General features: G+C 45.9%; 2 protein-coding genes across 34 annotated transcripts in view; one reads left to right on the top strand and one right to left on the bottom strand.

Annotated features, from left to right (window-relative positions):
• Positions 1 to 22,746, top strand: part of INPP4A (inositol polyphosphate-4-phosphatase type I A) — a 150,084-nt gene that overhangs the window by 41,657 nt on the left and 85,681 nt on the right. Inside the window, exon 1 of one of the 33 annotated variants that reach the window (XM_063617643.1) lies at positions 20,461 to 20,517. The exons of 29 other annotated variants lie outside the window; for them this stretch is intronic. The gene's annotated coding sequence lies outside the window, so the exon portion shown is untranslated. Of the gene's footprint in view, positions 1 to 20,460; positions 20,518 to 21,973; positions 22,405 to 22,746 lie in introns of those variants that run through there. 3 more of the 33 variants (XM_055242057.2, XM_063617642.1, XM_063617649.1) reach the window with 3 other exon arrangements.
• LOC129462969 (uncharacterized) lies at positions 28 to 22,711 on the bottom strand. The gene is made up of 6 exons (XM_055243430.2): positions 22,462 to 22,711; positions 20,439 to 20,664; positions 19,287 to 19,387; positions 12,180 to 12,327; positions 3,712 to 3,873; positions 28 to 114 (listed from the first exon to the last, which is right to left on the bottom strand). Exons 2-6 carry the CDS (start codon positions 20,595 to 20,597, stop codon positions 28 to 30), a joined length of 657 nt encoding a protein of 218 aa, XP_055099405.1. The 5' UTR covers positions 20,598 to 20,664; positions 22,462 to 22,711.

Here is a 22,746-nt window from a genome sequence, read left to right as displayed (position 1 = left end):
GCCAAAGCAGTGATGCATCTGAATGGCCTAAAAAGGCGTGGAAACCCAGGGGTTCATGTTCTGGCAGAAGTTCCTCAGTTGCCCACAGGGCCTGAAGTCTGGGGTGAGGAACACCTGGTCCAGATCAAAGAGCTTTTAGGGTGTGGGGCTGGATTTTTGCCTACAGGTTACATCAGAAGGAGTCCAGGAGTAAAATTAATTCTTAGAAGGCCAGATTACATAAAAGGCAAGGCGGAGAGGGGTCTGCAAACACCAACCGCCTCTTGGGTGTCTGATTGTACTCCTCTCATGGTCTCAGCCTGGAGGGAGCTGATGTGGGAGGAATCTGTGGGCCCTGACCTGGAATGCTGCACAGTGGCCTCAGCCAGTGACAGGGGTGGGCGAGGCTGACTCTGGAGGCAAATGCCAGCCCACAAATGTGCAGTGATTGGCGCCTATGGAGGCCAGGGATAGCTAAGTACTGTGGAGAGATAAAATGTGGCTTACCATCCTTGCTCTTAAAAGAAAAAAGGGGAAAAAAAGGAAAGACTAGTTGATTCAGAGCTAAGGTTGCTTGTTAAATAAACTTTTAAATTTTAGAATAGTTTTAGATAGACAGAAAATTTGCAAAGAATGCCTGAAGTTCTCCCATATGATACCTCCTGCCAGCGCTATTGTTAACATGTTAATCACCATGGTACTTTGTAGTGTGTTAATCGTAACTAAAATTGATACATTATTCACCAAATTCCATGTTTTATTCACATTTCCCTAGTTTTTAACCTAATCGCTTTTTTCTGTTCTAGGATTCTATCCAGGATACCATGTTATGTGTATTTGTCATATCTCCCTAGGCTCCTTGTGGTTGTGAGTTTCTCAGAATTTCCTTGTTTTTGATGACCTTGACAGTGTTTAGAGACAGAATCAATTTTTATTTTATCTTATTTATTTATGTTTTTTGAGACAAGGTCTTGCTATGTTGCCTACACTGGTCTCAAACTCTTGGACTCAAGCAATTAGCCTGCCTCAGCCTCCCAAAGTGCTGGGATTTCAGGCGTGAGCTACCATGCCTGGTGCGTCTCTTATTTATTTAGTCATTTATATCAATATGGACTCATGTTTTTTTTTTATTGTTTGGGTTATAATAATGTCAAAGTTGAGTCAAATATAGAGACAATTCTCTGTTTTATTTGGGAAGCAAGAATTGCAGTTCTGGGCATATACACAGACTGGATGGTCTTCCATATGTCTGAAGAACAAAGAGAAGAGAAGGTTGGAGGTTTTATAAAAAGCAGAAATGTTACGCATTGTTTTGAGAGACAGTTCATGGGTACTAGTAATGTTTCGAGGAGCTGGCAAGCTCTCATTGGTGAGTGATGGCAGTGGGTAAAACTATTCTTAGAGTCACAGCAGGTTGTTTCAGTAGCTATTAGATAAAACTGGTTTCAGGTCACAATAGGCAGTTTCAGCAGCTGGACTTGCGGAGAATTACCTTCCTGTGGCAATGTTATGTGCCCAGGGTGCTCTGTCCCCTCTTGGCTTCTTGATTCTGTTTTAGTTGGATATGACAGGAATAACCCAATCCATATGATCAACTTTTATGTAATCCAGTACTAGGGTATTCATTGTGTTGCTCAGATTGTTCCAGCTTTGGCCACTGGGGGCTCTTTCAGTTAGCTCGTGTTCCTCTGACATACCTCCATTATTGTGGGTTGTTTGATTTTTGAGTACTTCCTTATTGGTACTGCAAGATACTCCAGGCTCATCTTGTGTATCTCCTGTCCCAGCCCTAGAATCACCCATTTCTCCACAGAACCCTCATCCCTTTTATTGGAGTGTAGTCTTAGAAATGAAGATATGGGTGCCAAGTGGCTAAAGTTATTGTAATCTCAATTTATGTGTACTCAGCTAAGCAAAAGCAAAGCATCCAAATGGCAGTGACAGCAAGAACTACCTGAGGATTTCTCTCCATTTGCCAGTTCTGTGTTTCCTTGTTCCTTCCTTCTTCACAGTTTTCTAGTTGCAGACCTGTTGTGCACCTCATTCAGAGTTCTGTACCTGAAATTGTCTCGTCGTGGTGATGTCTTTATGCACAGGCACTCACTCTTACTCTGAAGTCACTCACCCTCTCACCAGCTCATGGTGGAGATGCAGTAAAAAGATCTTGAATGAATGAGTTCTGCTAGTTCCTCTCTGAGTCCTGTAGTGGCTCTAGGTCAAAAGTAGTAAAACCTAACCAGAGGAAAAAACCAGAGGGGATAATATTTTGGACACACGAGAAGCTATGTAGACAGGAAGCAAGTGGGAGCTCCTTGGAGAGGGGAGTTGCTTGAGACTGGAGTTCAGGGAAAGGACCAGGAGACTGGATTGATACTGGTTCCTGCGGGCTGGAGGGGGTGGGGTAGGTAGTGTTGTGAAAGCTTCAAGCGCAGAGGACTGAATGGAAGCCTCACAACGCAACCTAAGGACTTTGGATTCTTGCTTTTGAGTACATGCACTGTGTGTGTGTGTGTGTGTGTGTGTGTGTGTGTGTGTGTGTATGTGTAAATGGTGTAGTTTGTTGGCTGTCAGCCTCACTAGGAGGCTGGTTTGGAGCCTGTTGCCTTAGCTCTGTGGGGATGATGATAGGAATAGTGAAAAAGAGGGTGACAAAAGCAGAGAGTCTCAAAGAGGGGACAGAACTCAGTGACTGATGAGTTTGGTTGATGGTTGGAAAGAGGTGTCAGATAAATCTGAGCTCCCAAGAATGGTGGTACTTGGAAGGGAGAGAAATCAGGAGGAGCCAGTTCTGAAGGGAACGTGGTCTCGGGTCTCAGTGGATACCAGGAGTTCAGGGGCGGGTGGAAATACATGACTGGGCCTTAGGAGAGTCATTAGGGCCAGGGCAAGAGGGGTTTTGGCATCATCTCCTGGATGGCCTTAGTGGATAAAACTGACAAGGCTGCAGAGTGGAGGGATATGCCAGCGCCCAGCCCTGGCTTGAACCTGTCCCTGTCCCTTGATGTTGGGAAGTAGAGATTCCGTGTCATGTCAAACGACTCAGAGGGGCCCTGGGATGCTGAAGCACCAAGTGGGGGCTGTCATTTACACACCGTCTGTTGATACCATTGGTACCAAGCAGTATAGGGTCTTCTATCTTGGAGATTCTGAGCCTCTGTGATGGACCCCTGAGGTGCCCATCTACTATGACAGTCCCATTCTGAGGGGAAATTTGGCCTTAATGCTTCCTCTTTGGCATAGCAAACTCTGCGTCCTCTTCTTCTGGAGAGGGTGAACAGAAATGTTTTCTCTAGTCTGTAACTATGGAGAGGTAATTTGTTTCTGGGAGGGAGACGAAGTAGGGCACCTTTAACTATTTGATCTGAGTTTTTGTCCTTGAATCACATGGAATTACACATAGGGTTTATATACCCCCCCACCCCCCACCCCATGCAGCTGCAAGATTCTATCTGCCTTTTCTTCTCCTTCCATATGGGATTGACATCCCTGTAGGATCCAAGTGCTTGTGGAGTGAGGAGGACAGTTTAGAAAGGCGTAGGGTGATGGAGCTAATGCAGAACTCCTTGTAACCTCTTAAGGTGCGGTGGCTGGCACTGAGGTTGGGGCTTTGACCATGGTGAGAGGTGCTCCGGGTCTGGGTGTGCCTCTAAGTCTTGTAGATGGCTTGGGCATGAGGGAGGGAGGGACTGACAGGAAGCAGGAAGACTCCATGTGTTTGGCATGGCCACTTACTTGGAGAATGGCAGTGCCGTTGCTGAGATGGAGAAGACCGGGGGCAGAGCAGGCTGGACACAGCAACAGCGAGCATCCCGGAAAATTGGGCATCACTTGAAGGGCTGGGTGTTTCATCTGGTTTCCTTTTTTCTGACCATGCTGCATATCACATGGGAATCTCTACAAGCAGAGGAGGAGAAGGTGGTTTCAGAAACAGCTCTTGGCCCTGGAGAAAGGCATCTTGTGTGAAGATGAAGGTGCCCTGTGGGAGGAGCTGTGTCCATCCCTCAGTGGTCTCCTCCATTGGGCCTCAGAGAGGTACCTCAAGTCCCTGCACCTGTGGTATCATAGTTATATATGGAGATGGTGCCTGGGGTTTCAGGTGAGGGAGTTTGACGCTTCACTGGTTCATATGTGACATACTCCAGAGGTATTTGCGACCTGGTTCAGTCCTGACCCCTTTACTGTCCTCGTGGAGATACTTTCCCTCCTCTCTTGTTCTGTTTGAAACTAGGACTCCACATCTTGCCCTAGAACTGCCACCCACCTGTGACGCCAGGGCGTCCGAGTAGATGAGGCCAGAATCTCCAACAGTCACCTGCAGCTGGTGGGGATGGATATCCTCTGCCTGCCTCCGGCCAAACAACAGCTTGAGTTTAAACCATCAGTCCTTTGGCTATCATAACAAGTGATGAGGGGCTTTTGTTTGTTTTCCAAAATTATTATTTTACAACATCTGGACTCTTTCTGCTTTGAAAACAAAACAAAAACCCTTTCCAAAGAAAATAAGCATTTTAATGATAGCATTTTAATTTAAAAAAATTACAGTAGGGAAAAAAATAAAATGAGGTTACTTTTTTTAATGTTGACAGAGTAAAAAATTCAAAACCCAAACTGGGTCAGACAGACAATAGTAGGAACAAGTTCTGCCTATGTCTACTTGCAGCAGAGACCCAGTTAATTAAAAACAAATTGTATTTCCAAAAAGGGGGCGGAGGAGGAGCTTTGTGTACTTCCTTAGGATTTTCACATCATGGGTAGTAACATAGTCAGATGGCAGATTTTTCTGTTTGGATTAAAGTTTCTATTTTCAGCAACCACTTCCCTGAAAGCATGCTGCTCCCTGACCCGAGGGCCTCATGAGCAGCCATCCTGGACGCAGGGCCACATAGGGCCTGGGGAGCAGAAGGTCAGCTGAGTGCCCTGAGTCCCCATTTATACCCCCAGGCCCTCACCACTGGCTGTTCTTTTTAAAGCATTCACTCATGCACTCGTCTGGATGATGTGGTTTCCAGGCCTCCAGCCAGAAAGAAGCCGCACGTTTCCCTTGACAGGAACATTGAAAGCTGATAACCTGGTGGCAAGTGAGGAAGGTGAGCCCATCACAATGAATAGTGCGAAAACTGAAAAAGTGCAGCAAGCCAGGTACATTTAATAAGATCTGCAGTCCTGTGCATCCCAAGAGAAGGCACTTTGTACACAGTCACCTCCTTGAGTCCTGTTCATTTTCGTCCCCATATCAGAGATGAGCAGACAATGGAGCCGCAGGGAAATGACCCTTAGGGGCACACAGTCATGGACAGGGTTGGATCTGTACAGCATTTTAACTGTGTTATGATTCTCTAGTTCAGAATAGTCTTTAAAATCAGGGAAGAATATGCAGATGCTCCTCGACTTAATGATGGGGCTGCATCCCCACAAACTCATAAGTTCAAAATATCATATGTCACAAGTGCGTTTTTTGCTTTTTTGTTTTTTTGATTTTTTTGAGACAGAATCTTGCTCTGTCACCCGGGCTAGAGTACAGTGGCGCGATCTCAGCTCACTGCAGCCTCTGCCCCCTGGGCTCAAGTGATTCTCATGCCTCAGCCTCTTGAATAGCTAGGATTATAGGCATGAACCACCATGCCTGGCTAATTTTTGTATTTTCAGTAGTGATGGGGTTTCACCATATTGGCCAGGCTGATCTCAAAACACTGACCTCAAGTGATCCACCCACTTCAACCTCCCAAAGTGCTGGGATTACCGGTGTGAGCCACCGACAACTGCATTTTTTTACTTCTGATGTTTTGGTCTTATGATAGGTTTATTGGGATGTAACGCCATTGTAAGTTGAGAAGCATACTGAGTGGATTTCACACCATCCTAAAGTCGAAAAATCATTGAACTCTTGTAAGCTGGGGACTGTCTGTAGTACATGATAGAAAAATTTTCTCCTAGTGTGGTTTGCTTTTTATAAAATTTCTACCCAAGTTGTGTCTCACTGGCCAGGAGCTGCTGCTAGAGATTTTCCTACTATAACATCTCTCTTGTCTGAAGGGGTTGGCTCTATTGATGTGCTGCCCCTGGGAGGGCCAATGCATTAGGCCTTTACTCATTCCTGTCTCACTCATAGAATCGATCCTGCCTTCAGCTGGCTAGGAGGAGATCTCAAAGTGGTGAGAGGGCAGGGCTCTAGAGACCTGGGAGCCCTTTAAGGATGACTGGATTGGTGTGATCATGAAGGTGAGCACACTCAGGTCCCAGGGGGAGGTGAAAGCAGGAGCCAGCTCTGGAAAGGGTGCCCATGGGGCCTGTACAGGAAGTATAACTCTTGGACTGCCTGGTATCAGTTTGATATCTGAGGGACTCACTGGGAAAACAGAGCCTAGCCAGGACTCCTGTCCAGAGTAATAGCAGCTATGGTCAGGAGTAATAGCAGCTATGGTTTGCCAAGTACTGACTTTGGATCTTGCAGGCTATTGAGAATTCCCATTTAATAGACAAGGAGCCTGGGGCTGGAGGGGTCCTGGAGTCCAGTTCGGTTCTGCAGCACCTCCTACATGACAGAGCTAGCATTGGAGCCAGTGTCTCTGTTTTCTCCCCTGATATTATGGGCAATGGTTTTATCCTGGAGCTTCAGCCTGAAAGACCCTCCACCAGCTGCCCATCAGGTGGACGTGGTTGGCTGGTGGTGTCACATTTCCTCCTTAATTTGGATTCTGAGAACAGTCTTCTGTCCTTGAAGATTGGACAACACTTGGGGACTTCCAAGAACATGTTGGTGACTCCGTTTGCCCCTATGCTGGGTTCCCTGAGCCCTGTGTTTTTTGGAAAGGGTGAGCCCTTTTTTTGGATGTTGGTTGTGAGTGGGAACTGAGCCCCCTACGTGTCCAGGGAGATACTTCAAGGGAGATGTGGCTTGTCTACCTACCCCGACTTCCTGGTGACTGACGATCACACACCTCTCATGATACTAAATTTTCCTCTTATTTTCAGCTTATTTACTAATCAGGATATATGTCTGGGTGACTGTTATTTTTCTATTTCTATTTTTTTTTTTTCTGAGACAGAGTTTCACTCTGTCGTCCATGCTGAAGTGCAGTGGTACCGTCTTGGCTTGCTGCAGCCTCAACCTCCCAGGCTCCAGAGATCTATTCACTTCAGCCTCCCAAGTAGCTGGGACTACAGGTGTGCACCTCCACGCCTGGCTAATTTTTGTATTTTTTTTGTAGAGACAGGGTTTCGCTATGTTGCCCAGGCTGATCTTAAACTTATGAGCTCAAGCAATCTGCCTGCCTTGGCTTCCCAAAGTGCTGGGATTACAGCCTCAGCCCCAAAATAATGTCTTTTTAAAAGCATGGTTTAATTCTATCTGGGGAGGCAGAACTCTACATAGAGTGTAGAGTTCATATTTTCCAGGTTAATGCCAGCTTCCCTAACATGGGATATTAAGCAGGAAGGAACTTTGAGTATAACATTTTGTTGATTAAGAATAAAGAAATTAAGATTAAATTTTATTGGGATTCACTTCTGGAATGGTGGTGTTAGGGGCTGTGTGGACTTGTTGGTCAGTGAAACAATAACTGATAAAAATTATTTTAAGAAAACAAGCAAACTTGGAAACTTGCCGTATGTCCTAAGGGCATACAGCAAATGAAGAAACATTTATTCAAGAAAATCTGCTAGATCTCAGTAAGAATAGCAGATGTCTGTGGCACTTGAGCCAGGACCTGCTCCTTCCTTCTCATTTCCCATCCACTGCCCAGCTCAGCATGAGAGAAGCTATCAAGAATGACCAAGAAGACTGGGTTCCCTTTCCCCCAAGTTCCCATCAAGGGCTATGGCATCTCCCTAGGAGGGTAGGCTATCAGCATCCCCCTACCTACAGCAAGGCTGCATGTTGCAGAGGCTAAATTCCAGGAGAATGTGGCTAGCCCGTACTCATAGGGCAGAGGTTCTACCTGAGGCTGAGAATACTGGGTCCCCAGTTGCCCTTTGTCAGTCCAGCTAGTTTGTAGGGCAGAGGTTCCATCCTTGGAGAATCAAGCCAAGAAGAGCACAGGCTACTGCCCCCATCCAGCACCCTGTTCATAAAGTGGAAGTGTCACTCCGAGAGAAGTGGGACACAGTTTGTGTGCCCAGCTCTAGAACAGTGACTCCAACATTTCCCCAAGTAGGAGAGGTCGGATATAATAACAGAAAGCTCTGAAGCTCTCTGAAAGATACTGCCTTTGTTTATACAAGTGTAGGGAAAGTTCAAGCCTAAGGGTGTTCTAAAAAAAAAAATGGAGATTTTGGTGGTAATAAATAAGAGGCCGATAAGCAACAGGCAAAAGCTTGGGCCAGAGACCAGGAAAGAGACAGTAAAGAGTCGTCTGGGGTCAGAACAAACCTCAAACCCTGACATCAAAAACTATCCCTGTGAAAGATCTCCATTTAATTAGATAAAACGTAGAATAATTTATGCCCTAGGCAGTTGTCAAAAACAATAGAGCAATCAGGCAGCAATTAGTGGGGTCTAACAGCTGGGTATGAAAACACCAGAGGCATATAGCTTAACAAAGAGATTAGGGAAGATACAGACAGCCTTGATAAAATGATTGTCATCCCAGAGACAATGTGTGTACACTCAAGGCTGTGCCCCCCTGAGGAGCAAAATCAGAGGTTGGGTGGAGAGGGGGATATACTTCACCACAGGAGTCCAGCCAAGTCATTGAAAAAATAAGCAAACAAAAACAAGCCCTGGGATAGAGGGGCTTGTGGTATCCAGAGTTGCTACAATATCTTAGCTAAGATGTCATTTTCAACACAAAATTATAAGATATGCAAAGAAATAGACAATGACGGAAAAATGGGTATGACAGAAAAAAAGCAGGCAACAGAAGCTGCCTAGGAGAGGACACAGATGTTGGGCTTAACAAAGACTTTAAAACTGCTATTATATTTGTTCCACTGGTTTACCTGTCTATTTTTATACCAGTACCTTACTGGTGCCCAGAAATAAATTTATACATTTGTAGCCAACTTATTTTTGACAAAGGTGCCAAGAACAGGCAATGGGGAAAGGACAGAGTTGTCAGTGAAGAGTCAAACTCTGTAAAATATTTGAAGAGACTTATTCTGAGCCAAATATGAGTGACCAGCCCCAGGAGATCCTGAGAACATGTGCCCAAGGTGATCAGGCTGCAGCTTAGTTTTATATGTTTTAGGGAGACATAAGATATCAATCAATACATGTAAGATGTATATTGGTTTGGTCCGGGACAACTCGAATTGATGGGACTTCAGCTTATAGGTGGATTCAAAGATTTTCTGATTGACAGTTGGTTGAAAGTGTTAAGTTATTACCTGAAGACCTGGAATCATAGAAGGGATTGTTTGGGTTAAGATAAGGGGTTGTGGAGACCAGGGTTTTATCATGCAGATGAAGCTTCCGGGTAGTAGGCTTTAGAGCTCTTATAGAACCTAAAATGGTGCCACACTCTTAGTTAATTCTCTACTGGGTCAGGAAAAAGACCTGGAAAGGGAAGGGGATTCTCTACAGAATGTAGATTTTTCCCCACAAGAGACAGCTTTGCAGGGCTACTTCATAATATGTCAAATAAATATATTTTGGAGTAAAATATTTTGATTTCTTTCAGGGCCTGCTATCTGTCATGTGATGCTATACTGGAGTCAGGCTGGAATCTGGTGTCTTATTACTGCAGAGAGTCAGTCTTAAGATCTCTGTTTTATTAGTCTTAAGACCTCTGTTTTAATGTTAATGCTGGTCAATTGTGCCTAAATTTCAAAGGGAGGAGGGTATAAATGAGACATGTCCAACCTCCTCTTCCCATCATAGCCTTAACTAGATTTTTGCGTTTACTTTGAAATGTTCTTGACCAAGAGGAGGGGTCCAGTTCAGTTGCTTGAGGGGCTTAGAATTACATTTTTGGCTTATAGTCTCCAATAAATGCTGTTGAGAAAATGGGATATCTATGTACAGAAGAATGAAATTAGACCCTTATTTCTTACCATATACAAAAATTAACTCAAAATCAATTAAATACTTAAATATGAGAACTGACACTATGAAACTGCTGAAGAAAACATAGGTGAAGCGCTTCAGGACGTTGGTACGGGCAAGCCTTTTTGAATAAGATCTCAAAAGCACAGGCAACAAAAGCAAAAATAGAAAAATGGATTACATTAAGCTAAAAAGCTTCTGCACAGCAAAGGAAACAACAGAGTGAAAAGACAAACTGCAGGATTGAAGAAAATATTTGCAAACTATACATTAGACAAGAGGTTAACATCAGAAACATACAAGGAACTCAAACAACTCAATTGCAGAAAACGATCCAATTTAAAAATGGGCAAAAGACCTGAATAGACATTTCCCAAAAGAAGATGTGCAAATGGCCAACAGGTATAGGAAGAAATGCTCAACATCACTAATCATCAGGGACATGCAAATTAAGGAAATAGCTGTAAAGTGAGGAAGAAGCTTGGGGCCTGGAGTTTATAGTCTGGGGTTGGAGTGTCCTGGTTCTACTGCTATCTGCTTTATGACCTTGGGCTCATTGCTTTTCCCTCTCTGACACTGGGTTTCACATGTGGCCCTGAGCACTCAGTGAAATTATCACTGGGAAGTGCTTGATGGAAGCTCTTTTCCACCCTACTCTTAGCAGGTCAGATATGGTGAGGAGAAAGAGGGAGTTAGGTTTCTCTGCTTCACTGTTGATATGGACTTGGTGCCCTGTGTGCCAGCCGCTCTAGCCGTGGCTGAAAGGGGCCAAGGTAGAGCTCAGGCTGTGGCTTCAGAGGGTGCAAGCCTCAACCTTGGCAGCTTCCACACGGTTTTGAGCCTTGCCAGTGCACAGAAGTCAAGAATTGGGGTTTGGGAACCCCTGCCTAGATTTCAGAGGCTGTATGGAAACTCTTGGGTGTCCAGGCAGAAGTTTGCTGCACAGGTGGGGCCCTCATGGAGAATTTCTGCTGGGGCAGTGCGGAAGGGAAATGTGGGGTGGGAGCCCCCACACAGAGTCTCTATGGGGGCACCGCCTAGTGGAGCTGTGAGAAGAGGGCCACTGTCCTCCAGAGCCCAGAATGGTAGCTCCACTGACGACTTTCACTGTACACACCTGGAAGAGCCACAGACACTCAACGCCAGCCCATGAAAGGAGCCAGGAGGGGGACTATACCCTGCTGGCCACTTGCACGTCTTCTTTTGGGAAATGTCTATTCAGATCTTTTGCCCATTTTTAAATTGGATTGTTTTCTGCAGTTGAGTTGTTTGAGTTCCTTGTATGTTTCTGAAGTTAACCCCTTGTCTAATGGATAGTTTGCAAGTATTTTCTTCTATCTGATTTTGCCTTTTCACTCTGTTGATTGTCTGCTTTGCTGTGCAGAAGCTTGGGTGCAACTGCCCAAGGCTATAGAAGCCCACCTCTTGCATCAGCATGACCTGGATATGAGACATGGAGTCAAAGGATATCATTTTGGAGCCTTAAGGTTTGACTGCCCTGTTGGATTTCAGACTTGCATGGGGCTGATAGCCCCTTTATTTTGGCCAATTTCTCCCATTTGGAATGGCTGTATTTACCCAATACCTGCACCCCCATTGTATCTAGAAAGTAACTAACTTGCTTTTGATTTTACAGGCTCATAGGCAGAAGGGACTTGCCTTGTCTCAGATAAGACTGTGGACTGTGGGCTTTTGAGTTAATGCTGAAATGAGTTAAGACTTTGGGGGACTGTTGGGAAGGCATGATTGGTTTTGAAATGTGAGGACATGAGATTTGGCAGGGGCCAGGGATGGAATGATATGGTTTGGCTCTGTGTTCCCACCCAGATCTCATGTTGAATTGTACTCCCATAATTCCCATGTGTTGTGGGGGGGACCTGGTGGGAGATAATTGAATCATGGGGGGTGAATTCTCCCATACTGTTCTCATGATAGTAAGTCTCACGAGATCTGATGGTTTGATGAAGGGAAACTCGTTTCACTTGGCCCTCATTCTCTCTTGCTTTCTGCGATGTAAAATGTGCCTTTTGCCTTCTGCTATGATTGTGAGGCCTCCCCAGCCACATGGAACTGAGTCCATTAAATCTCTTTTTGATTGTAAATTACCCAGTCTCGGGTATGTCTTTATCAGCAGCATGAAAACGAACTATTACAACTGTGCACCTCTGCAAGCAGAAGCAGGCTCTTCTGGCTCTTGGCCTCTCACTGGAACACTCACCAATTCAGGTGCTGGATTTGGGTGGTGATAAGATGGACGATGCAGATACAATCCATAAAGCACTGTGTTAAGGACTGAACTGTGTCCCTCCTTCGGATTCATATGTTGAAGTACTAAGCCCCAATGTGACTGTATTTGGAGATGGTGTCTGTAAAGAGATAATTAAGGTTAAATTAGTTCATAAAAGTGGAACCCTAATCTCATAGAACTGGTGTCCTTATAAGAAGAGACCTCATGAAAGAGGTGCACAGAGAAAAGGCCATGTGAGGACACAGGTAGAAGGTGACTGTCTGTAAGCCAAAGAGAGTGGCCTCACCAGGAACTGAATCAGCTGGCATCTTGACCTTGGACTTCCCAGCCTCCAGGACTGTAAGAAAATAAATATCTATTGTTTAAGCCCCCTAGTCTGTGGGATTTTGTTATGGCAACCTGAGCAGACTAATCCACTTGTCTAATGTGGAATCTCAATGCTCTTTTTGCCAAGTTCTGCCCCACTGAGGAACTAGGAAGGCAGTCCCACTCAAAATTATAAAAGCACAACATGAATGATGATTACAAATAAAAAAGACTGTTTTGGAGATTGTCTTCTTTCTACCCTTCTTCATATCTGTTTGCTGACCAGCCTGGTGACAGAAGCCATCTGTTAGCCTGCTGTGGAGTCGGATTGTGAGCACAGTGATACAGGGGAACAGAATCGCATGTCAGCAGTTATCCCAGAAATGCCAGGTTTGCTTCGGATTTTGATTTCCTCCCTATTTTCCCCCCTCAAACAGTGGTGGTGGATCATCAAACAGTATTTTTAGAACTATTTTGCAGCTTCCCTGTAGAAACCTTTCCTCACTACATGGTTTAATCCTCTCATCTAGCCTTGTTTAAGATCTACAGAATGCTATATTTATTTAACTTTATTTGAGATTTCAAGGCTTCTCTGAATGTTGCTCCAAGTAATCTGATGAATGCAGAACTCCAAAATTTATGCCTTAAAAGGCTTAACTACTGATATGTTTGGAGGCTTACTTATTTTCTCCCTTTATTCTAAACCACATAGGGCAGGGCAGCTAAAAAATCCCCTTGGAATTAGTGTCAGAAAGTCCCTTTTTAAAAATTAATAAACTTAAAATTTTTGAGAGCAGTTTTAGTTCACAGACAAATTGAATGGAAAGTACAGAGAGTTCCTATATGTCCCTTATCTTCACACATAAAGTCTTTTAATTGGGCCATCGTAACTTTCAAGGACAAAAGGACAGTATTCTCCTTTATGGAGAAGTAGTAAGTTTCTTGGCTAGATTGACGGCCTTCAGTGATGGTGGGGGAGGGTGCAATTGTCTGGCTAACTGCCCAGCCTGCAGCTTGAGTGAACCTGAGCCCAGGGTCCAGCAGAGTGTACTTGTGTCTGTGGGTCTGGCGGAGCCATATAAGATGTCAATGGCAGACCCATATCTTATTCCGGGGGAGACCTTCCCAGTGGTCACAACCTCGGGCCGTGTTGTTCTCCAGAGAAAATGTGTCATTTAATCCTAACTCCTACCTTTTTAAGGCAGTTTTGCCTGTGTATCTCATTTGACCCTTAGCAAGGCCTAGTGTCGTTTAACTTTGTAACTTGTGGTCTACAAAGTCCTCACACATGCTTTCTTACTTGAGATTACAGCGAACCTCTAAGGTGGGAATATTATCCCCACTTTATGACATTGGGTGTGAGCTGAGAGCCAGATGTTCCAACAGCCAGCAGCTGGTTGGTGTCTGTTTGATGATCCGCCACCACTGTTTGAGGGGGAAAATAGGGAGGAAATCAAAATCCAGCTGTGGATGGAGATGGCATGCTGTCCTCCATGCACCCTGCTCCAGGTCCACTGTCTCCCAAAGAGCATTGTCTGCTGTTCCAGAAAAAAGTCATTCAGTGATACTAGTGAAAGCATATGAATAAAGGAAGACTTTATCCAGGACCATCGCAATAGGTATGGGGACCACAGCAACAGGGGCTTGCAGTGGTAGGGGGAGATTGGGCTCAACTCCCAATACAGCACAGGCAAGTGGAAATTTATAGTCTAGGAACAGGGTAGGGGGTCAGTGGATGGGAACTTACTAAGAGGAAACATCGAGAGTAAAGTGGATTCTGGCTAAACCCACCTAACAAGATTCTTGCTAAACTGGCCAGGACAATCAGACATCACCTAGGGAATGGTGGTAGAGGAACCTAATCAGATATTGAGGAGGGGAGGTTTGTGCTAAACTGGCTCGGCAGGGTTCTTTGCTAAAACTGGATTTTATAAGGCAGTGCACAGATGGGCCTGGAAGGTTCAGGAACCTGACTCTAGTTTGGCCAAGCAGAAAATCTTTGTTACTGCCACTGGTGAAATGGCTGCAAGCCTTATATTTGAAGAGTTAAATTTGTTTTATATATACTTAAATACTTAGCTAGTTTAAAATATTCCATGTAGTAAATTTAAGTTAAAAAATGTGTTTAGGCCAGGTGCGGTGGGTCAGGCCTATAATCTCAGCACTGGGATATTTTTGGGAGGCCGGGGCAGGCGGATCACTTGAGGTCAGGAGTTTGAGACCAGCCTGGCTGACATGATGAAACCTTGCCTCTACTAAAAATACAAAAATTAGCCGGGTGTGGTAGCATGTGCCTGTCGTCCCAGCTGCTCAGGAGGCTGAGGCAGGAGAATCGCTGAGGCAGGAGAATTGCTTGAACCCGGGAGGTGGAGATTGCAGTGAGTTGGGATTGTGCCACTGCACTCCAGCCTGGGCAACAGAGCAAGACTTTGTCTCAAAAAAAAAAAATGTATTTAAAGAAAAACCTGTGGACCACAGTACAAGGTCATGGTAGAAGGAATGATTTCCTGAGTGCCAGTAGTTCAAGAAATACTGTAGTATCCATGCTACCTTTGGGAGGTGACAGTGGAAGTCAAAGTCCTGCCCTCTTTCCAGCCTTGCTGATTGTACATAGAATGTTGAGGGCAAGAACCCCCCCCCAGCCCCTCATTCTCTGAACCTTGTTGTCCTCACTGAGGCAGGGAGTAATGATTTCCCTATGGTGGGGCAGGCCTTGTTTTTAGGAGCAAATGACAAAACAGAATAAACACCATTGATACCGTTTGGGGCTCTCCACCAGCACAGAATCATAGACTGGGGGAGGGAGGTGAGGGCTGGGGAAAGGGACCACATCTGGCAGGGGGACACTGAAGTGCCTAGTTTGTGATTTCCCTGGAATTTGATAGTTAAATTAAAACCTGGACCAGGTCGAGGGCCCAGGGGCTCCAACTCTACATCAGTTGCGTTTCCATCACATTTATCTGCCTCTCACTAGTGGTTGAAGAACATGTCGGGCCCATGCACTGCTGAGCTGAGCAATGCTGTGAAGCGTTCAGCAGCATTAGTGTTAGTCTTGGCCTGTGCAGGTTTCTCTGACTGATCCTGTGGGTATCTATGACCTCAGTTATCTTCGTACATCAGTGCCCACCTGCTCCCGGGTACACTGTTCTGGAATGATGTGAATCTGTTCACACCTTCCCAGTGGGTGTGCATCTGGCCATCCAAGAGCCTAGTCCTCACGGAACCCCGGTTATGGGGCCAGATGATAGTCCTGAGGGCATTAGGCGATACCTGTGTTCTCCTGGGCTGGCTGAGTTCTCCAGATGAGAGGGAGCATTCCTTCTGCCAGAGGCCTGCCCACAGTGGCTCCACTGTCAATGTCCTGGTTTGCATGTACAGAGGCAGGGCCTGAAGTTGAGTGGTAAGTGGGGGCTTAAGGTGGCTTGGAGGCTGTACCTGCTACATGTTGGTTTACAGTTTTTAGTTTTTCTATAGGTTTCTTCCAGTGGGAGATTGGAATACTTCTAAAAAATGAATTCCAAAGGCACATTTTCTCTAATCTCTTTATTTCCCAGCTACCAAGAGTGTTTTAAAAAATGTAAAAGCACACATAGAGATTTTAATTAGCTTTCACTGTCACTGCTCTTCGTGGTGGTGGTAATTTTACATATGATATGTGACAGGGAGACACTTTGTGAGGGCCTTTGTTCTCAATGTATTCTCCCTCTCATAACTCAGATGTAAAGTTTGGAGAAAGAGATAATGGTGAAAGTACCTCAACATTGTCTTATTTTCACATTGATATTCCTACTTGTTAGCATTTTCCACGGAAACAGCACCACAACCAGATTAGGAATCTTTCTGGAACAAATGGAAAATAGTTCTTGTGACTTTTATGAGCAGTCTCACTACTGCATTGTTTATGGGTGAGGTCACCTAGGAGACCTAGCTCAAAGGCAAAAGATGGCCCTGCTCTAAGGGTTTTATTAATAGACCTGAAATTGCTTGCCCTCTTGAATTACCCAAGTGGTTTTAGTTTCTTTTGTTGTTTTTGATATTGTTGGATTTTATTTTATATTTGCGGAATCAGTGCTTCCTTGAGAGACAGTGAGTTTGGACTGACTAGGTTTAGTTGTGCTGATGACAAACTGACCTTTAGAACCCTTGGAGACCTCCTGGGACAAACGAGTTGCCCTTTATGTGTTGGTTGTGAATGTTGCCTGTTCATGTGGTGGTGGGTGCCATCTTGACCCAGCTTTGCCAGGTCTGAGCAGGGGTCTGTCTTTGCTGGTGAGAAGGGATGCTCATTGCAATTCTTGTGGGCAGGTTCCTCCCTGGTTTGCCCCAAGTGAGAAAGAGATTTGCCTTCAAAAGCCCAGTAGGAGAGTCCAAGAGAGTACCAGGACTTTTCAGATTGGTTTGAACAATTGAGATCCTAGGGAGTTCTTCACTGCCTGCAAACTAAAACCCAGCTCTGTGGTCTGGTGTTAGAGGATCTCCAGAATTGACCTCGTCCTGGCTCTCCAGCCCCATTCTCTCTGTTCTTTTTTTTTTTTTTTTGAGACGGAGTCTCTCTCTGTCGCCCAGGCTGGAGTGCAGTGGCGCAATCTTGGCTCACTGCAAGCTCCGCCTCCCGGGTTCACGCCATTCTCCTGCCTCAGCCTCTCCGAGTAGCTGGGACTACAGGCGCCCGCCACCACGCCCGGCTAGTTTTTTGTATTTTTAGTAGAGACGGGGTTTCACCGTGGTCTCGATCTCTTGACCTCCTGATTCGCCTGCCTCGGCCTCCCAAAGTGCTGGGATTACAAGCGTGAGCCACCGCGCCCGGCCTCTCTCTGTTCTTAATACACAAGACTTTCCTGTTCCCTGAATGAGTGCTTGTCGCTGGATGTGCCTGTGCCTGTTCCTTTTGAAGTCAGATCAACTCCCACCTCATCTGGATCATCTTTTGCCAGATTTCAAGCTTCTTCCTTGCCTCCCTTGCAGCATGGGGCATGCATCTCATTTTGTCTTGGAGTTGTGTTATCTGAATGTCTTACTCCATCATTAAACTGTTGGATTCTTGCAGGCAGAGATAGCTTCTGATTTCACTTGTGTGTTCACTGTAAGTGCCTAGCTCAGTACTTGTTGAACAGATGGACAGTTCCAGATTACAGACTCCTTTGGACACTCTTATCAGAAGGCATTTCAGGCCATCAAGCCAGGCTTGCTTGACAGGATGACAGAGACTCTTTCTCCTGCAGGCAAGGCTGCTGTCTGTCTTCTGCCCTGGTCCCTTCCTTATTAGCCTGATCTTTGCTGGTGGTTGAAAAGAGGTGCCACATGAGAAGAAGGCAGATGTTGCTGTTGAGCATGTAGGTGCTGCTTGTCAGTTGGCGCCTGTCCCTACATGGTTGAACTTACTCAACCACAGCTCTGGTGGGTAGCTACAGAGCACTACCCAAGGAAGGGCATGGGCCTCAGAGGCACAGCTTATTGCACTCTTTTAAAAACTGCATTTCTTTTTGAGGTTTCGTTATTCCGGCCACTGTCAGCTTTGCAATAAAGAGCAGTGGTCAGGTCACTGTGGAAGATGCCCGTGGAGGACTGCCAGTGGGGGTCCTCCCTCACCAAACATTGAACACTGAACAACCAGCAACGCAGCCGAGTAGCTGAAGCCATAGAACCCTCTCTCCAGGAAGGTCCTATATAAACATCAGGACTGCTTGCTGCCCTTTTGATTTGTTTTAATGAGAATATGGAAGACTGAAGTCCTTTTGTGTCTCTGCTAAGTGTTTCGCCCCAACACTGAATGTTTCAAACAGGATTCCATTTTCACAGCTAAAATAAACAGGTTATACACCACTTTGCCAGAGATCTACATGTAGTAAAGTTGCTGAATGTGTGACCACTTTGTGTTTCCATGGGACCTAGAGGACCAAGATGTCTCTCCCCGATTTCAATTTGTTGATGAGGAAGCTAGAAACAGCATTGTAACGTTGGTGCTGCCACTTGGAGGCCTTGGGCAGGTCGTCCCCAGTCTCCTGGCTTACTGCCTGGTTTCTAAAATAGCATTGTCTTCCTGGCATTTCGTTGATCTGTGGTGGTTGCTTCACATTTATAGCCCTTTATGGAATTTTGTTGCTACTCAGACAATTTTTTGTTTTCTCGTGAAGCCAATTTTGACACTTGTGAATTAGAAAGCAGGCTTTCCTAGTGCTTACAAAAATAAACAGAGCCCGCCTGACTCCACTTGTCTGAAGTACGTTATTATTAACTTTCAACTTATTATCAGTTCTCTTAACGTGGCGCTGTAGAAGGAAATGATGTGTCTGGTGTTAATCTTCAGTGCCTCTTCAGGCCCATGTGCCATCCCACTGAAGGTGCAGGACTGGCAAGGGCAAGGGGGTCCACAGCTTTGGCTGGCCTTGACATTCTGCATCATGTGATTGAGCAAGCCTCAGACCATCTTACCAGATTCACTCTAGGCTGTCTTTTCTTTGTTTTCCCAAAGCTCTGTTAGCATGGACTCTTGAAAGTTGCCTGGATATTAAAGTACTATGCTAATAACTTGCTTTCTAGTAAACAAAACCAAAAGTTGGCTTAATGGTTGCTCACTGACCTGGCATAAACTAGAACATGAAGCTTCTCATTTAGAAAAGGTTCAGGCAGCCTCCTGCTGGGATCTGCCCAACCCCTCTAGGAGGTGGCATGGATGCCTACCTCTTCTTCCAAGGGTGCACTTTGCCTTTAGGTTTGGGGAAAAGTACTGAGCGAGCCTTTGGGACTGTTGTTTCTCACGAGTGGGCTGACCTTGGTGGAGGCCTGCGTTTCCCGTGTGGGGCCTGACTTTTTATGTGTCCAGCCAGAGTGATGAGCTGGTTCACTTTCCCTGCAATGCTTCCTTGTTGAACCTGAAAGAGAGGACATGGGAGCTTTTGTAGGAGAGAGAGGACACATGCTTTATTCTTGAACTGTGGGGTGTATGTCACCAGAGAGAATTGGAGACAGCGGTGACTGTTTCTCAAAACACCTCGTGCGCTCTTCCCTTACCAAATCAGGAATGAGTAAAACCTGTTGGTAATAGTAAATAGAAGGAAGTTACAAATAAAACACAGTAGTCATACAAGCAGAGCAGAGGAGCCCTGCTCACAGAGCCAGCCGTCACCACAGACGCCTGGGCTTGAGTTGTGTCTTGCTGATTCAGCAGGAGGGTGCATTTCCCCTTCCACTTTCCCGTTGAAATATATTATTTCTGTACAATATTTATAGAACCCCTGTCTCCACCATTAGAAATACAGAATATTCTTGCTTTTTTACTTTACTATTAGTTGATATTGTTGGCTAGGTTTTGTCTGTTTATCCTGTTCACAAATTTTTGTTTTTTAAACTTTATTTTTTAACTATTTTTGACAGAAACATAAACAATATTTCTTCAAGGGGTTTAGTTTCAGCTTAATTTAAGAAAAGAAAATCAAACATGAATGATACAAAAAAGAATCTGCTCTCATCCTAAAGTTCTGCCTTTTGCTTCTCTAGGAAGCCCCATTTCCTGACTAGAATTTGGTGTTGCTTGATGGGAAAAGCTGGAGATGGAGTCAGAGACTGAGTAACCACAGGAGATGCTTATGAAGACATGGGTGGGAACAGGACGGGACATAATGAGGAACTCTACAGCTGAAAAAGATGATGCCTTTTATTAGCGTTTGGTAGTAGTCGAATTAATGTGCTCTGTACTCTGTTCTGCGTATCGGAAAGAGCACTGGACTAGTAAGGCCTGCTTTTAGGTCCTACTTCTGCTGCTGCTCCTGACCTTGAGGGAGCCCCTCTACCATTGTGAGCCTGGCTCCCAGGCATCAAACTAGAATAGCCGTCTCTCCCAGCCCAGTGGTGTGGTATGAGGACCAGGCGAGTCAAAACATGTGGGCAGCATTTGCAAGCTGTGTTGTTGTTGCTCACACTTACATTTCTTCCCCCTTGAGGTTTTTTACCTACAGAGACCTCCAGACAAGGTGTTTCCTCCCATGGAGACCAGATGAGGCAGGTGAGCGGGCAGAAGGCACCTTGGCCTGAGAAGTTCTTGGTCTCCTCCTCTCTTGACCCTCTTCTGTGGATTGGAAACATTGTGAGAAACTACATCCCTTGCATGCATTGGCAGCAGACACTGTTGAAGTCCTGGGAGAACACAATGCTGTGAACAGACCGAGGGGAGGAATGGTGCTGCTTCTCACAAGAGGAAGGGGTCCTGAGCACATTTGGACTTTGCCTTCTGGAGTGGCCCACAATGCGGGCCCTGCCCTATGGCGGGGACGGGGAGTCAAGGAAAGGAACTCAGCATTTTCAGGGCTGCATTTTCACACAGCAAGCCCTAAAGCTGCATTTGTTTCCTGAAACGATCTTGATTTCATTCAGAGGAGGAAAATGATATTTTGGAGAGTCTGCGGTCTGGGGTGCTTTGATCCTCGTTCACAGTACAGGGAGGTGTAGCCACATCCCTCTCCTCTGCCCTGCTTGGCAACTCACTTTTTTGGGGAATGGTGGCCGCTGGCTACTGCTGTTTTGACCAAATAGCTGGGTGGACCCTGAAGGGGCCATTCTGGCCATTTCTGGCCTCAGGCTGGGTGACGGTAGAGGATGCAGAGGCTTCAGGTTATGCCTCTGTAGTGTCAAGGTTATGCGTGACTGATCCTTTCTGTAAAATAGCCCATCCCATCCCTCACATTAAGGTAATATAAACCCAAGTTCATTTGTCTTGGGGTTTGCTTGTGTTAATTTATAGATCACTTTTTTTCTAATCGTTTAAATGTTCTAAACAAGAGTTTATGACTAATTATGTGTTTATGTTGTGTGTCTGATACAATGTAAAGCCATCTAGTTAACATGAGAGTTATTTGACCATTCCGTTTGAAGTTTAAGAAACACCTGCTGTAGGGAAAGCTCCATTTGGTTACTGAAAGTTGTGGTGGATTGAAGGGGTGGTGGTGCCCCACTCCTTTGTGGGAGCTCTCTCCCATCCAAGCTCATGGGTAGTGTTGAAGCCCCCATGCTACAACGTGACCCCCACCCCCAGCCTGGGGGGCTTGGCTCAAGCTGGAGAGAACTGGGAGAGCACCCATGCAGGCAGCCTCTGGTGGCTGGAGCTGGGGGCTGCCTGCATGGAGTTGGGGGCTGCCTCAGCTCCCACCATGTGGACTGGCTCGTTTGCAGAGTGGGAGGGTGATGGACATGGGTAACCAGAGGGGAAGGGCCACATTTGCTGCCAGCGTTGGAGTCAATGGGCCAGCTCAGCCATGTTCCTGCTGAGGTGTTTAGCTCAGCCCAGACTCCCGAGACAAATACGCCTTTCTGCCTAAGCTCACCCCCGTGCACAGCATCCTGGCTGCTCTATATAGTGTTTTAGCCAGGCTAGCAGGAGTTCCCATGACTGTCCTCACCATGATGGCATTGTCACTGCATCCCCTGGGTTGAGGGGTGGGTGGTGAGGGCATGGGGTGAATGCAAAACACTGTATGGCAAGGCAAAGGACATTGCTGTGGCTGGGATGTGGGCCGCCCACTTTGCATTCTGTCCTGAGAAGCCATGAGCAGCTGCAGCCACACCTCTCCCGAAAGAGAAGAAGGAGAGAAGCAGAGCTTGGGTTAGAGGCTGTTCTAGCGGCTGGGGCAAGTCAGGGTCCAGCTTCCAGGTGGCCAGCTCTGGGCAAGGGAAGCAAGAGCAGGCACCAGGCCAGGCCTGACAGCTTTGTGTTTGGGTGGAAGAAGAAAAGGGAAGAGAAATCACCATCTTTGGCAATGAATAAGGCACACCCAGCCTGCTTTGGGGTTTAGAGCCTCCTGCACTCCCGCCTCCACCATAGAGGAGCCAGACTGGGTTCATGCTCCACATCTTCCAGCTGCGTCTCCTGGAATGAACCTTTGAGTAACAACCCTAGGTGAGTGATGATACCCCCCTTATTGTGGACCCACACTCAGAGATAAGCCGAACTCACAGGTCACAGGGAAGCCCGTGTCCTTATCTCTTCAGTTCCCGGCCCTCTTGGAGCAGCATGTCTCCTTTGATGAGGGGGTTGATATACTGGATGCTTTCCTCGGTCCTTTTATACACTTATTTAGAAATTTATGTGGCACTGCTGGAAGGCCTTCCTGGACAACAGACGGGCAAACTATCAGTTAATTGTGTGAGGGCTTTAAGTGGTTTCAAGTGACAATGGAGTAAGAAATGAGACTTGTTAAAGTCCTTGCCTGTTGTAGGAGAGAGAACCGCGCTGCTCCTG

This window comes from Symphalangus syndactylus, chromosome 14 (assembly GCF_028878055.3).
Source record: "Symphalangus syndactylus isolate Jambi chromosome 14, NHGRI_mSymSyn1-v2.1_pri, whole genome shotgun sequence".
NCBI lineage: Eukaryota > Metazoa > Chordata > Mammalia > Primates > Hylobatidae > Symphalangus > Symphalangus syndactylus.
Note: the sequence above shows the minus strand (reverse complement) of the source record. Positions and strands in the feature narration are given on the sequence as shown.